The sequence below is a fragment of the Asterias amurensis genome, chromosome 3 (assembly GCF_032118995.1).
Source record: "Asterias amurensis chromosome 3, ASM3211899v1".
Taxonomy (NCBI): domain Eukaryota; kingdom Metazoa; phylum Echinodermata; class Asteroidea; order Forcipulatida; family Asteriidae; genus Asterias; species Asterias amurensis.
Window position 1 is genome coordinate 20,827,202 of NC_092650.1, and position 16,355 is coordinate 20,843,556.

Genomic DNA, 16,355 nt, shown 5'->3' on the forward strand with positions numbered 1-16,355 from the left:
GCCAATATACAGGACGGACAAAAATATTCACATTAAACATGATAAAAACAGTAAAATTTAACAATAAATTAAGGAAGTAAACAAAACATAAAAATGCACATACACACATGGCAAGAGGGGAAAACCCATAAGAGAACAGACAGAAAACATGAAAGACCCAAAAGGACAATTATTTTACTAAACACTAGGGAGGCAAGATGAGTGAGGGGAGGAGGGCTGGAGCATATTGCTTGACTTGGACTTTCGCAAATGACTCTAACAGACAGATCCAAGTGCACTGGTGCTGCACTCTGCCATTGCTGGGGCGCTGGCAACATAATGTTTTCTACATGAATACATCCTCAGGCCTGCAAGGAAGGTGATTGCCTCCATTCCCCCTGACCTTTCCCAATTCTGCCTTTTCTGGGGTGGATTTCACAAAAAGTTTAGACTAGTCTTATCCCGAGTTAGGACAAACTTAGGACTAGCCTTGCATATATCCTATAGGATTAGACCTAACTTTGTGAAATCACCCCCATGCATCACAAACATCATCTAAGCTTTTAAGTTTTGAAGATTTTAAAGGCGCTGAATACGTTTGGTAATTGTCAAAGACCAGTATTCTCACTTGGTGTATCCCATCATGCATAAGATAACAAGCCTGTGAAAATTTGGACTCAATTGATCATTGAAAATGATGAAAGAAAAAACACCCTTGTCGTACAAAAAGTGTGCTTTGATATAGGAATAAAGGGCTTCTGGTGAGAAGTATTTTATTATTTTAGTGAGAAATTACCTCTTTCTCAAAAACTACGCTACTTTAGAGCATGGAGGTAGGATTAGAGGAAGTCGTTTCTATCAATGTTTTGTCATCAACAGCTCTTCATTGCTCGTTACCAAGTAAAGCTGTATGCTAATATATATTTTGATGTGAGTAATTCCCAATAGTGTACAGTGTCTTTAACTTCTAACTTTTAAATTTATTTTGGAAATTTAAATTTATTTTTTTAATACTTATGTCTTGTCTCACAGGACAGGTTGGTATTGCTGATGAGTTTGCAGTGTACATTAAATATAAGACAGAAGGTAATATTTGTGCACTTTTGAAGTTTTGGCTTCTATAATATCAATCCATTCTGTAACATTCTGTTATATTGGTGTATTCTGTTATTGTAAACAAAATTCTGATCATTTTCTTTCGCTCACTCCGTGTTTTACTCTCGAACTTTCTATTTTGGATGTCTATTTCATTCTAAGCCATTCTGTTTCATTGTTTTGTAAAATTTTGTCTGATTATTCTGTTTCATTCTGCTGCACGCTCCTCCTATTCTGCTATATTGCCATTTCCTGTGTACATTCAGTTTTATTCTTCTCCTGTACTAGCATTCAAATAGGCCTAATTGTCATACTTTTTTTGTTTCAGTCTGTTTCATTTAGCATCAATCTTTCTCATTCTGTAATTCTGTTCCATGAAGGCGCAGTGATGGAAGAGCATACAGTCTTGCATTTTATAAAAAATTGCACTGGATGAGTGTAAGGGTCACTTCTCACAACTTTTTGTTCACAAAATTGTTTGTTTTACAATTTGTGAAATTATCTGGTAATGATAAAAGAAAGTTCAATATTTCTTATTGATTGTTCCAATGTTTTTTTTTTTTTTTTCTGATTATTCTCTTTCATTCTGTTACATTCTGCTGCATGCTCCTCCATTCTGCTTTGTTGCCCTTTCCTGTGTACACTCAGTTTTATTTTTTTTTCTGAACCACTAAAACAACAGGCATAATTGTTGTATTCAATCATTTGTTTCATTCTGCCAGTCTATATCCCTCCACCACCTACCCTGCCTCCTCCTGCAGTCTACACTAGTGAGTCAATCTCGCCTCCTCCCCCTGGCAGTGAGCTGCAGAGCGAGGGATATGATACTGAGAGACAAGTGCACCAGAGTCAGCTGCAGAATACAGTCTTATCTGGTAAGAGCAATAGTTTAGAGAATAGGTAAAGGGTATATAGACTGGGCTCTTGTCTGTATCGGCAAGGATAAAGACAGGTCCTTGCTATCTCAGATCAGTGATTCCATTGGATATAATGATAGGCCTATCATTAGATGTAGCAGTGACATGAGCTTACTATGCCCAAACAGTACACTACTGTCATGTCTGCAATGGAAGTTGACTGCGTATCTCTAAATGAAAAGACCGAGGTCAAAGGTGAATATACACGCTGTTTGGAGGCAGGTCTCTGGCGTTATTCACGAGGCCTCGACGTGTGACCTCGGATGTTCAGGCTAGGTCAAGGGTAACACTCTCATACCCTTCTACATACCAAAAGCCTTGCTAAAGGGTATCATTCTCTTGCTTGGGGTTGGCATTTGAACCAAAGACCTTCGGTTTAACATACCGGTGCTCTACAATCTGAACTACCCAGCCTATGTTGGTGGTCTCCACTATTAGTCAATAGAGAAGACATAACTGTTAGCTTGTGGTTTTATTACTTGACATTTAAAAGTACTGGACACGTCCCAACATATGCATATTAGTAACAAAGCTAATAAAATTGTTACTCAATTGGTCTTATAAGTTGCAAGAGAATAACTGAAAGAAAAAAACCCAAATTGCAAGGAATTCTGTGCTTTGAGACACCTCAAGACATGTCAGAGAAGGCTTCATGCCAGAACTGAAAACTTTCTCAGATTCAACTTTTGGGGTGAAATGCCACCCTGACCCCTCTCTCTGAAACTACGCTGTACTTCAGAGGGAGTCGGTCCTCAATGTTTTATACTATCAACAGCTCTCCATTGCTCGTTACCAGGTCAGTTATTGTGAGTAATTACCAATTGTGTCCAGTGTTTATTTGCAATCATTCTATTTGACAATAATTAGGTGAGAGGAATCACTATACAATGACTGCAGTATACTCACTGGTGAGCATTGATGACATGAGAACCAAGCGAGATGGGCACCGGGCAAGGAGGACCTTGATAGCGTCTGCAAAATTACCACAGGTAAATGAGCTTATATTTTTTACTCTTTCGTTGGGTGTCGTGGCTGAGCAGACAAGAGCACCGAATTCATGCTGCGGTGTTTCTGTTCAGCAGAGTGTGGGTTCAAGTCCTGGTCGTGACATTTGTGTCCCTGTGCAAGACACTTAACAACTATAGTTGCTTCTCTCCACCCAGGGGTAAATGGGTAACTGTGAGGGCAGAGATGGTTCTTGTGATTGATCTAGCTTAGATCAATAGCATAAATTATTTGTTGTCCCCATCTAGCTAAGGAACAAATTAAATGGCCTTGTGACCAGGGGTAATAATGTTGAACGCGCTTTGAGGCGCCCTTTGGGTGTGAAAAGTGCTATATAAAAACTGGTTTTTATTAACTGGTTATTATTATTAACTGGTTATTATTATTAACTGGTTATTATTATTAACTTGTTTTTATTATTAACTGGTTACCATGTGCCGACCAGTTTAAATCCCCTCATAAAAAAAAGTTGTGAAACGTAAAACAAATGACGGGTGCTGAAGTGCCTTCAGTGTCAAGTGACGGATATGAGTGTATATAAGAGGCAACTATTAATGTTATATTTGAGAAACTTTTCAATGACTTGTTTGACATTGATTACTTCAGTAAGTGCTGTTGGGATGATTTCCAAACCCCAGAATTTATTTTGTTTTGTTAAAAAATTGTCTGAAGTCAAGAAAATGACAAGATTCTGTTTTTTTTTTAAAGCTACGAAGCGCCCAATTTGTGTCGGAGGGCTGCCCACCGGGATCAGAGTTCAACCCTATTGACCTGTCATGTGACTGTCTCAAACCGGATTGGTTCTACAGCGAGGACTCATTCCAGTGCAAACCTACAATCAATGCAGTACAAGAAGATGATGTCATTCAAGATGCACCTGATAATGCACACGACTCTGCAGCTACCCGACCTTTGCAAAATAACCATCATTCACTAATCGTTTTGGTTTTAGTTCTTAATTGGTGGTTGTTTTTTGGCTACAACATTGATTTGTTCCCCTAAAAAAAATATGTTTTGAAATTACTCACTGTTTTCGTTATGCTTATTTTAAAAAGTTGATCTGTTAAAAGTTACTCTAAGATAAGTTTCTTTAGTTAGCCGTTACTTGAGGCGCTACCATGAACAAGTGGTCAAGCACATGTGGGTCAATTTTATGGCCCATAGTTTGTGGTCCATTGAGATCAACCCTTGAAAGGCTCGGTGAGCAAAGCCTTGAATTTGGACCTGGCTCTGTTTGAGTTGCGGTCATCACACTATTGTCCTTGAGCAAGACACTTAAATCTATTGGTAATTGTCAAAGACCAGTATTCTCACTTGGTGTATCTCAACATATGCATAAAATAACAAAACCTGTGAAAATTTGAACTCCTATGGTCTTCGAAGTTGCGAGATAATAATGGAAGAAAAAACACCCCTGTCACATGAAGTTGTGTGCTTTCAGATGCTTGATTTTGAGACCTCAAAATCTAATTTTTGGGTCTCGAAATCAAATTCGTGGAAAATTACTTCTTTCTCAAAAACTATGTTACTTCAGCGACAATCATTTCTCACACTGTTTATACTATCAACAGCTCGTCATTGCTTGTTAACAAGTAGGCCTAAGTTTTTATGCTAAAAATTATTTTGAGTAATTACCAATAGTGTCCACTGCCTTTAATAAATCTGATTCTCATCACCCAGAAGTAAGATTGTTGATGCGAATAACTATCATTTAGCTGCTGGTGCTGCATACTCCTAAGGAGTTCAGATGGTAGTTTTTGTATGGCACTTTGGTACACTGCTTTAAAGAACTGGACACTATTGATAATTACTCAAAGTAATTGTTGGCATAAAAACTTACTTGGTAACAAGCACTGGAGAGCTTTTGATAGTATAAAAACATTGTAACGGCTCCCTTTAAAGTAATGTGGTTTTAGAGAATGAGGTAATTTTCAACCCAAATATTTAAATCTGAGATCAGGCGTCTGAAATCACACAAATTTGTGCAACAAGAATATTTTTTCTTTCACTATTGTTTTGCAACTTTGATGACCAATTGAACCCAAATTTTCACAGATTTTTTTAGTTGGGATGAGCAAAAATGAGCCTATAAACTTGTTTTTGACAATTACCAAACGTGTCCAGTGCCCGCAAAAATGCCTTTATTCGTATATACTTTGTGTTTATGTGACACTTATGCACAATCAAAAGCTTTTATTTGTGTCTTTTGTGTATTTTTTTGTTAACTATTAATTCATATTTTCTCTGTAAATTAATGACTCTGTAGTTTATTCTGAGAGATTCAAAAGTCTTTCTACACATTTAGAAAGTTCTAATTTCTTTATCATTCTTAAAGAATGTTGATGACTGTAGTGGTTCGACATTATTAGACAGCTACAATTATCATATTATTTATAAACACACTTATATTTTTTATATTTATTTATTCATTTGTTTCTTTTCTTTGAGAAAAATAAAATAAAATACAAAATGAAACAGCCAGTCGCTTTGACTGGAACGATGCATAGGCCTACCCTTATGTCATTTTTTGTAAAACATGATTTCTACTAAGCGCACATGTGTCTGAGTAATTTCAGTATTTATGTCACTCATTCTGCTGGTATACTCATAAAAATGTGAGCGTTGCAATCTCAGCCCTACTTCAAATTTTTGATAAAATCGCACGAGTGAACCTTGCTACTTCGCCAAAAATGTGCTGAAACTAGATAAAATTACAAGAGGTAAATTCTGTCAAAAATGAGCTGAAATTTGATAAAATCACAAGGGGATAGCAGGTTTGTCAACCATGGGCTGAAATTGAATATAAATTCACATGGGATAAACCTTACACTTTCGTTAAAAATGTGCCAAATTTTGATAAAACCACAAAGGGTTAGCCTTGCAATTTCGTCAAAAATCTGTTAGTCTGGATAAATTCACAAGGGGTAAACCTTGCAATTTTGTCAAAAATGGGCTGAAATTGGATTTAAAAAAACACAATAGGTAAACGCCTTCAAAAATTTGCTGAAATTGAATAAAATCACAAGGGGATAGCAGTTTTGTCAACCATGGGCTGAAATTGAATAAATTCACACGGGGGTAAACCTTGCAATTTCATCAAAAATTGGCTGAAATTTGATTAAATCACAAAGGGTAAGCCTTCCATTTTTGTGTCAAAAAATGCTGAAATTTGATAAAATTACAAGGAGTATAAACGTGGCACTCTCATTAAATATGAGCTGAAATTTAATTAAATCACATGGGTTAAACCTTGCATTTTCGTCAAAAATAAACACAGATTGTTACAATAAGTAGAATTTCAATTAATGAGGACATCACAATGTTTTACGTCGGTCGTCTTTTTGGGAGTCACTCAAAAGAAACGGTTATAATTTATTTAGTTTTTAAAACAAGCTAACAGGTGCACCTCACTAAAAATAGGAGAGAAAACAGAGCGTTGGACTCATTATTTTTAGTATCGTGTGACGGCCCCTCAAAATATTCAAGACATTATTTTAGAGCCCAAGAAAGGGGCACAGTGTAAACAAACTGCCAAATTGTGACAAGGGGGCTCTTGACTTCCAACTTGAGGTATTTTGGATGACATAGAATGGTCCTACAGTATTACGCTGGTGTATTGTGTTTTTATTTTTAAAGAGACTAACGCGCTAAGCCATTGGACTCCCCATATCAAACTGAGCAGATGCCGATAACAATGGATATTTCCCCCCTAACTGTGAAAAAGTGTGAGACTTCTTTGTTTTTTTGGTGTACTTTTGAAAATTATTTTGAGCATGCACGCATGGAGTTTGTTTAGCGGGGTGCACCCTCAAAATAATTATTAGCATAAAACCTCACTTAGTACGAGTAATGGGGAGATGTTGATAGTATAAAGCATTGTGAGAAATGGCTCCCACTGAAGTGACTGTAGTTTTTCGAGAAACAAGTATTTTTCCACAAATTTTATTTCAAGACCTCAGATTTAGATTTTGAAGTCGCGAAATCAAGCATCTGAAAGCACACAACTTCGTGTGACAAGGGTGTTTTTTCTTCCATTATTATCTCGCAACTTTGACGACCAATTAAGTAAAACTTTTCACAGGTTTGTTGTTTTGTGCATAATATTGAGACACATCCAGTAAGAAGACTGGTCTTTGACAATTACCAATAGTGTCCAGTGTCTTTAAGTTCCAAAATCAAAGTTAGAGCGCAAAGAAACCATCCTGGTTCTCAAGGTTGGACTAATCCTCGCGTTTCGTTAAATTAGTTTCTGAACACTCGTGGACACCCCCTAAAGTCAACATGAACAAAACAAATACCAAAAGGCAAACAGTGGTTTAGCATTTTCAAAAGTGCATGTTCTTTTTTAAATTTATTTATACAACAAAACGACCTCATTGGGGTCTGTAATTTAAAAAGACCACCAAAAAAGTAAAAGAAATTAAAAATAAATATGTTCTCTACTCACGAAACCGAACAAAAGATGTGAAATTAATGTTTACATGAGTTACAATAATTTTTATATCAAGAAAAAAACTGAGGGAAAAACAACAAACTTAATTATTTCAGAAAAAGACAAAACTGGAAACAATGCTTCTTACAAATTGTAATGCTGGCACTTCATATTTACAAATGTGCCATAACTGTTTAACTGAAAGGCTGGTCCAGCATTGATTTGGGGAGTACATTAATTCAAATCCCCTTATTTTCAAGAAACGTTAATGTATACAACTAAACTTTTCATAATCAGCAGCCATCTTGCTTCCCTTCCATTCAAACCAATATAACCAAAATAAGGCTTGATTGAGTCTAGTGCTTTCTTAAAAATTGAGAATTCAGACTATCCTTGTCATTGTGTTTACAGGGAATCAGACAAAGATGGCTGCACAATACAGGCCCCAGTTTCACAAAGCATGTAAGCACAAAAGCTTGCTAAGCACAGAGAACTCTTGCTTAGCAAAAATAGGTTACCAGCCAAAATACAATACGTGAACTGGACCCAGGTCTTTTGACCCTTGCACCAAGTTCTAATGTGACATTTTCACACAGCATTTATAACCTGGGGATTGGTGCTCGAATGAATTAACATACAGCAAATTTTAAAATAATAATAATTAAATTCTATACTTGTAATCAATGCTGTATCATCCATTAAAGAAAATGCAGTAAAGCTGTGCCATACTATTTAAAGCAGGATAGCATAAAGGCAAAAGACCAAACTCACTTTCAATTATTTTTTAAATAAACTCATGCAAGTTTTATGTCATACTTTAAAATACAGTATTCCCTGTGAGTTTATCATCTGTTAATAAAATGCAGTCAACTACTGCTATTATAATTCTTTGAGTGACCTGGGTTTTGATTTTTTTTTTATCCTATGTCCAGCTTTTGGGGGGATTTTTTTCTTAAAATTCTGTTAATATAATGCAACTCTTACCATGAAACATTTACTGAAAGAATTTTAAGAACATGGCAAAATCCCACCCCTTTTTCATTCCAATATTTGGAATGAGCTCATGCAGCTTTATGTAACACTTAAGAATACAGTATTCCAGACCAATATTGGGGAAAATATCTAATAATGTCCAAGTCATGGTGCTTCCGAGTAACCAATTGAAGCAAAAAAACTAATAAAAATCATAAAGAAGACAAAAAATATATATTTGGTTTGAGTTACACGAAGTGAACGATATAATAAAAGACAACGCTTTAATATTTACAAATTGAAACTTAACTCCCCTAATAAATCCATAAATCTTGACATAACCATATCAAATCCATAGGACCTCTCATCTGTGATACCACTATGTTTGTATTTATATACAAGAGTTTGCGAGAAAGCAACTTGAAGATTTCCTCTTCTTTTCTGTCTGAAGTTATAACACCGTATATACAATATATTTGAGAAGTTCATCCTTAAATCAAAACAAAACCTCATATCACACTCTAATATCCTTATAACTTCTTAATTTGTGTTCAACTCATTTAACTTTAGAATGTACACAACTCTTTCTTGTGTACAGAAATAACCACAACATATTCAATTATCATTTTGAAAATAGCAAGGCAGAAAAATTTCCATAAAATCCTATTGCATTGTTGAGCGATTCCTGTTTAAGAATAAACCTTAATGTGTCTAGGGAATGGGAAGGAACAACATTCTTCTTTCAACTCTTTCGGTGCCCGCTTTTTCCCAAAATGTATCTTGCTGATTTAAAAGCACTGAAACACTATTGGTAATTACTCAAAACAATTGTAAGCATAAACAGTTACTTGGTAACGAGCAATGGAGAGTTGTTGATAGTAAAAAACGTTGTGAGAAACAACTCCCACTGAAGTAAGGTAGTTTTCGAGATAGATATGTATTTTTCCACTAAAACATTTGATTTTTTTTCTTGAGACCTTCGAATTAGATTTTGAGGTCTCGAAATCAAGCATCTGAAAGCACACAACTTCGTTTGACAAGAGTGTTTTTTCTTTCACTATTATCTCTCAACTTCGCTGACGAATTGAGTTCAAATTTTCACAGGTTAGTTAATATTTTGTGCATATGTTGAGATACACCAAGTGAGACGACTTGTCTTTGACAATTACCAATAGTGTCCAGTGTCTTTCGATTGCTTTGGCACATCACACAGTCAATAGTATTTCTTGAGTAGTAACATGTATATCATTGGATGTACATGTACCATATATGACACTTTTCGAGTACATAAAATAGATGGAACATGTACGATAATGGCACTTTCAAAATACATTGTATATGTCTGACCGTGCACTTGAGAGAGTTAAGAATAACTTTTAACTTTCCATACTGTCACTAAACAACTAACCTGTGACACTTGGAAATATTGCAAAAACAAGTTCATTTTTTTGGGCTCTAATTCACAAAGAGTTGAACAAAACAATTGTCACAAATCCTGCCTTACAATCAAACAGATTTCATTGCAACCAACTGATCCTTCAGATTATGTGTTCTCTAATTTTGTAAACCGGGCCCAATTTTAAAGAGCCGCTTAAGCACAAACAGTTGCGAAGCACAGCCAAATTGTGCTTACCAGAATAAGGTTACCAACCAAATTACTATGTTACATATACAATTTTTGACTGGTATCCTGCTCTTTTCTGCCAAGCATTTTACAGTTCTTAAGCAATATTTTTTGCTTAAGCAGCTCTATGAAATTGGGCACTGGTCTTTAAGACTGTTGAACCTTCCCACAAAATCATCAACAAACCAAGGATAAATTGTAAAATTTACTCTCTATACTTATTTACAACATCTTAAAACATACATTGCATTGATAATGTTTGTTTAACAGTAAAGCTAGTTCTATACTTAATCCCAATCTATCAGCACATTTATGTAAGATTGGTTTAGTTTAAAGACACAGACTTTACAAGGGTTTGGGTACTCTTTGTACGACACAAAACACAATGTCCACAGATTTACGTTAAACTTAGTCCCAGTAGTAAGACACTTGTGTCCTTAAGCAAGACACTTAACCATGATTGCTTCCTAAAAATTGGGAAGGTAGTGCTTTCTGCTCTATACCAGCCAGACTCCTAGTGGATGATACCCAAGCCTACATCCTCATGGACTGTAAAGGGGGTAACCATTTTTCCACTTCAACCTTTTCCAGAACGATTACACTCTGAAAGATAACATCATGAAAGTCGTGTCTTTTAAAGTCGCTTAATAATGTTGCAATAAGTGCAAATCTTCTGTATCAATGAATGAGGTTGAGACCTGAATTTTTTTTAAAATAGAAAACAACTTTATGTTGTCATTCTTCTCTTTGCCTACGAGATTGCCGGAGGCTAATTTTATTTTTATTGAATACGCCCTGTTATCACTTTGTCCTTTACTCTCACAGATGTATAATAAATCACATGTATGCATTAATATGCTCGGCTGATTTTTCTGCAATCATCCAAGCTTAAACAATGTCATGTAAGATGATTTGTTCATCCTTTTTTCTTCTTTTTTCATCCACCGTAAACTTGAGAAGACCTAAGATAGTAAGTTACTCAAGCCTTTCTACTCAACAGTAAAAGGAACTTGCCAACTGAACATTCTGCTTCTGAAGTTTATTCCTGTGTGGTTAATAGACCCTTCCCATAAGATGTACACCGCACATAGCTCGTGCACACTAAGTCTTTAGTTGGCAACATTAGGGAACATCGCGCTGTTTTGTACACGACTAATGGCTGCATGACACAGACACAATTGTGCATCTGCTCAGTGCATATATCTATGGCAATGCCAAACAATAGGGTATGTGCGCATCTTGGAATGCAATCAGCATATTGTATGGGAAGGGTCTATTAATTTAATTCTGTATTAAAATAATATTTTACAGCAAGCTTTCCACCCATTGGTCAAATACAACTTGGAAGCTCGCCCGATTCAGTCTTGCATTTGCCAGAAGAAGAAAAAAAATAATATAATAAAATCCAAACAAAACTAAATCCAAGACTTCTAAAGGAGCCATTACACAAAACATATCAAGTTGAACAAACTCGCTACAAAAATAAATAAACTCGCTACAAAAATAAATACCTACAGCCTGGTTCATACTTCCTGCAAATGGGAATGCGATGCAAGTTTTGACTTCACAATTTTGCAACGAATATTTCTGAAAAGTTGAGGTATGCTAAACTCCTGCGAAAATAGAGCTGTGCCGTCAAATTCATTTTGCATGAAGCATTCACTGGGAGTATGAACAAAGCATAACCCTGTTCTGTTTTTAAAATTTCTTTTTTTCTTTTGGAGGGGAAAATAAACAATAAAAACCAAACAACTAACTGGGTCAAAAGAAATGTCAGACCTCTAAATGCACTAACTGTGCAAACTTAAAAACCCAGCAATAAAACAAAAGAGCTCCATTTTAAATTGCAACCAAAACTTTCTAAATTCAAATCTATCAAATTGTATTGTCACCAACTTGTAATATTTCTTAGAATATTATCTAGATGATACTTTTAACAACTAGTGTCAAAATTATTGCTTTCAGCAAAACCCTTTTTTCTTTCATCAATATATTCTTGGTGTTCACAAACAACATTATATAATATATATTCTGTCAAACATTCAAGACAAAGACAAGTATTTTCTTTAAACTATTTTTTTTTACTCAATAGGATTTTGTGGCAGGTATTTTAAAGAACCAAATATTAAACTTACTCTGACGGAATACAGTCAATTTGTTCACTTGTCTTACACTAAAAAAGTCCTCAACATTCAATATTGCTTTTTTTTTTTATTCTGTACAAAGGAGGTATTGTTGACTTTTAGAAATTTTTCAAATTTTTTTTAGACCAAGAGAGTAACCTCCCCCCGCTAAATATTTCCACAGAAATGACATTCAAAGAAAATTGATATTATTTAATAAAATAAAGTTTTTTTTCCCCAATGCATTTACACAAGGCATGATATTTGGTCTTGAGGAAAGAAGTTGGAATCATTTATCGAGTTCAAGGGCTGATCTACATGCTCACATGGTGTTGGCTCTAATAGATTTTCCCACACCTTGTTAGTCGCAAATTTTTTCCAAGGGCAAAAAAATTTGAAATCAAACTCAAGTAGGTTTTGAAATTTTGCATGGTGGAAATACGATACGCAAAGGTTTGCGGAAACACCATGTAATGACTATCTCTAATGAGTTGGGTGGTTCTGAAAAGAACGATTGGTTTCAACTCGATGTTCGATCAGTATGCTGTGATCGTCTTCTACTCAAGTAGGAAGAATATCATACCTATAGACGATGTGACCTCCGACGTCATACGAAAACCATAACATGATTCGCGTGCATACCGCCGGGCAAAACCTTTGTGTTTTGGCAGCCAGCTAGAAAGTGTACGCAATCTTACTATGACTACGCAACTCAGTGCCCGGCGAAACATGACGTATACAGTGTTTTGTCAACAGAGGGCGGTTTGAATGTAAACATAGGTCACATCGTCTATTAATTGTGGTTTTACCCAAATACATGGATATAATGTGTTAGCACTGTTTAGTATATACTCTGTTGCTCCGTGAAAAAAAGTCACTAGGCATAATCACACATCGGTGTACATGTATATTATGGGTAAAACCAAAATTACTTTCCTCTATCCTCGATGCAAATTTCCATCTACTAAATATCATGCCTGTTTACAGGTATCTGGGAGTTTTCCCTCCAATCTTTGATGTGTAACTCAGTTCTCAAACTTTACTCAATTTTGTGGCACTACTAACCATTGAATTTTTTCAACAGTGCCACAAAATTGAAGCCAGAAAGTACCCCGTAATGATGTCATTGGTTCGGCTCGTTTCCTTATACCCGCTGATACTATGGTAAACAGGAAGACCATATAAATCTAGGACAGACATACACCTCAATACGTTTTCTTCTCTTGCACAACGACCAGCATAAGTTTCTGCAGAAACAGAGTCAGTTTATCTGAAAAAACAAAAGGAACAACAAATACAAAAACTCATCAGTGATAACAATTCCACAGTCTTTTGATCAGTGTTTTTAGCTCCTGCACATTCATTCTCCAAGAAAAGTAAGACAACAAGTGTGCCAGATTTTTGACCACGTGAGGGCGCTCTTAATAGCACTTTGGTCACTTCCGGGGGGGGGGGGGGGGGGGGGGGGGGGGTATTGACCCCTTGGCACGCGTATCACACACGGCGACCAATGCCATGCTCAGCATGTTGGTGGGCAGTTAGGTTTACTTGCATTAATGCCGCGTCGCCTAAAATGCTCACTTTACTGCATACTTCGCAGCATATAGTTATATATAAAAACGCACAGTAAAATTGCCCACCAGTATGGCGCATTCGAGATTTTTCTGCTGATGACGTCAGGTGAAATGGGTCAATACGCAATTCGTCCTGCACAGTTTTAATCGGCGTAATCTGTCACATTAGTTGTGCCATAGTTTTAACTTTCTTTAGAGGTGGATTATAACGGCTCCTTTGAGTTCTTATTGTCCCTGGTGGATAGGATATGATGTCTGTGGTGTTAATGTGTTCATGTCTTAAATAACTATTTGGGGTATGAATGAATATACCCCCGGAAGTAATACCAGTTTGGGAGCACACTCGCGCGGTCAAAAATAAGGCGCATTGTTACAACTCCATACAAAGGGGGCAGTAGCCAAACATCTGATGTTTTAGTTATTCTGAACAAGCATGTTATGGCGGAGCAAAATATTTATGATGCGGACAATAAAAAACAAATTTCTCATTTCAAATTGGTAACTTACCCATATATACATCCACCCATTCGGGTTTGTTATCCCACCAGATACACAGGTAGTAGACGGGTACCCCCGTCAGTAAGATACCCAGACCGATCCCACAGTCTAAGGGCGCCGAGTAGAGCGAGACAACAACCACATACAAGCAGGACAGTATGAAGAGAATTGGAATAATCAAGCTGACCTGCAAACCAAACATGGAAATTACTTTAGTCACTTTAGTTTTGTATATGAAGATCAGACATTTTTTCCTCTTTTGTCTTTATTTAAGGCCGAGTTACACTACAGCGATAACAAAAAAGATAACGATCACGTAGCAAAGAGAGCGCATTCCATGGTTCAATGAGCGTGTGCGTATTCTGCATGGATCAATTCAACCAATAGAATGCGGTCTCTTTGCGTCTTGGTTGTTATTGATTTCGTTATCGTTGCAGTGTGAGTCCGCCTTTAGTCTATTGAAATAAGAATATAAGTGATGAATGAAGATTGTGAAATTTCTCAATTTCATTAGCAAAGGTTGAAGATGCATCTTAAAGGAACACGTTGCCTTGGATCAGACGAGTTGGTCAAAACAAAAGCGTTTGTAACCGTTTTTTATATAATGCATATGGTTGGAAAGATGTTTTAAAAGAAGCATACAATGATCCACACAAGTTTGCCTCGAAATTGCGTGGTTTTCCTTCTACTGTGCGAACTATCACCGTCGGCCATTTATGGGAGTCAAAATTTTGACCCCCATAAATGGCCGACGTGTTAGTCGACGAGGTAAAAGGAAAACCACGCAATTTCGAGGCATGTTTGTGTGGATCATTGTATTCTACTTTTACAACATCTTTCTACCCATATGCATTTTATAAAAAATGGTTACAAACGTTTTTCAAAGACCAACTCGACCGATCAAAGGCAACGTGTTCCTTTAATTGCTACATGTAAGCAAAGTGTAATGTCTCAATACAAATCTGCTCCTCTCAAAAGAAATCCACTGAAATGGTCTTGAGGCTGATTTTCTAGTCTAGCTCCAGCGCACTGATCTGACTTCACACTTACAGGCACTGGACACCTTTGGTAATTGTCAAAGACCAGTATTCTCACTGGGTGTATACCCCCAACATATGGATAAAATAACAAACCTGTCAATACTTGGGCTCGGTTGGGCATGAAAGTTGCAAGAAAATGATGAAAGAAGAAACACTTGTTGTTCAAAATAATGTGTGCTTTCAGATAGGAATAAAAGGCTTCTGGCCAGAAGTCTTGTATTATTTTAGTGAGAAATTACCTCTTTCTCAAAAAATACATCACTTCAGAGGGAGCCGTTTAATACTATCAACAGCTCTCCGTTGCTCGTTACCAAGTAAGGTTTTATGCTATTATATATTTTGAGTAATTACCAAACGTCTACACTGCCTTTAAAGGTTTGCAGAAGACGTCATAACTGGCCCCTCTGAGCACCAATGACCTTTTAGTTGGTCTCACATGGCTAAACATCATGTTGGTGTATCTAAAATCAATCTTCCCAAAGAATCTCAACGTCAAGACTAACCTTAAAGGGGCGTGGAATATCGGGTTTCTTCCACCTCATGTAGGGGAGGACAGCCGCAGAGAGTCCGAGGAATAACCACTTAGCGAAGCTCAGGTAGTTGATGAGGCTGTAGACGTTGTCACTAGTCAGCATGATCAGACAAATCGGTAACTATTGGAAGAAAGTCAGATAGATTTCAGGCTAAGTAGGCGGGGCCCTATTAAGCAGAAGATATTGCTTTCAACTTTCCAGCTAAGCAAAAACAAGCAAGGTTACCAGTCTATCTGTTGTGCTTTATTAAGCAGCTCCATGAAATTGATCTGGTAACCATATTCTAGTGAGCATAATTTTAGTTGGTAACCTAACTCTTGTAAGCATAATTATTCTTAGCTACTTTTTGGTGCTCTAGCAGCTCTATAATAAAACTGGGCTAAGTAACTTTATTCTGGTTAGCATAATTTTGTTGTGCTTAGCTACTTTTTCCGTTTAAGCAGCTCTATGAAGTTGCAAAGGAAACACTTTGGTAGAACAGCAGATTTTTGTTCTAACACTGTCATACTTATTCCCAACAAAATTATATCAAAGTGAAAGCAAGAATGTTTCTATTTCAAAAA

The 16,355-nt window shown here is 36.5% G+C and overlaps 2 protein-coding genes across 2 annotated transcripts in view; one reads left to right on the forward strand and one right to left on the reverse strand.

The window, feature by feature from the left end:
• LOC139935282 (uncharacterized) overlaps positions 1–5,757 on the forward strand; it is a 30,630-nt gene extending 24,873 nt beyond the window's left edge. The window contains exons 17-20 of the mRNA XM_071929796.1: positions 1,012–1,065; positions 1,797–1,949; positions 2,859–2,980; positions 3,705–5,757. Coding sequence (XP_071785897.1) covers positions 1,012–1,065; positions 1,797–1,949; positions 2,859–2,980; positions 3,705–3,998 — 623 coding nt within the window. The 3' untranslated portion in view covers positions 3,999–5,757. The remainder of the gene's footprint in view (positions 1–1,011; positions 1,066–1,796; positions 1,950–2,858; positions 2,981–3,704) is intronic.
• Positions 5,758–7,188: 1,431 nt separating this feature from the next.
• Positions 7,189–16,355, reverse strand: part of LOC139934539 (cystine/glutamate transporter-like) — a 38,562-nt gene continuing 29,395 nt past the window's right edge. Inside the window, exons 8-10 of the mRNA XM_071928795.1 lie at positions 15,763–15,912; positions 14,229–14,406; positions 7,189–13,417 (exon numbers count right to left, since the gene is read on the reverse strand). Coding sequence (XP_071784896.1) covers positions 13,353–13,417; positions 14,229–14,406; positions 15,763–15,912 — 393 coding nt within the window. The 3' untranslated portion in view covers positions 7,189–13,352. The remainder of the gene's footprint in view (positions 13,418–14,228; positions 14,407–15,762; positions 15,913–16,355) is intronic.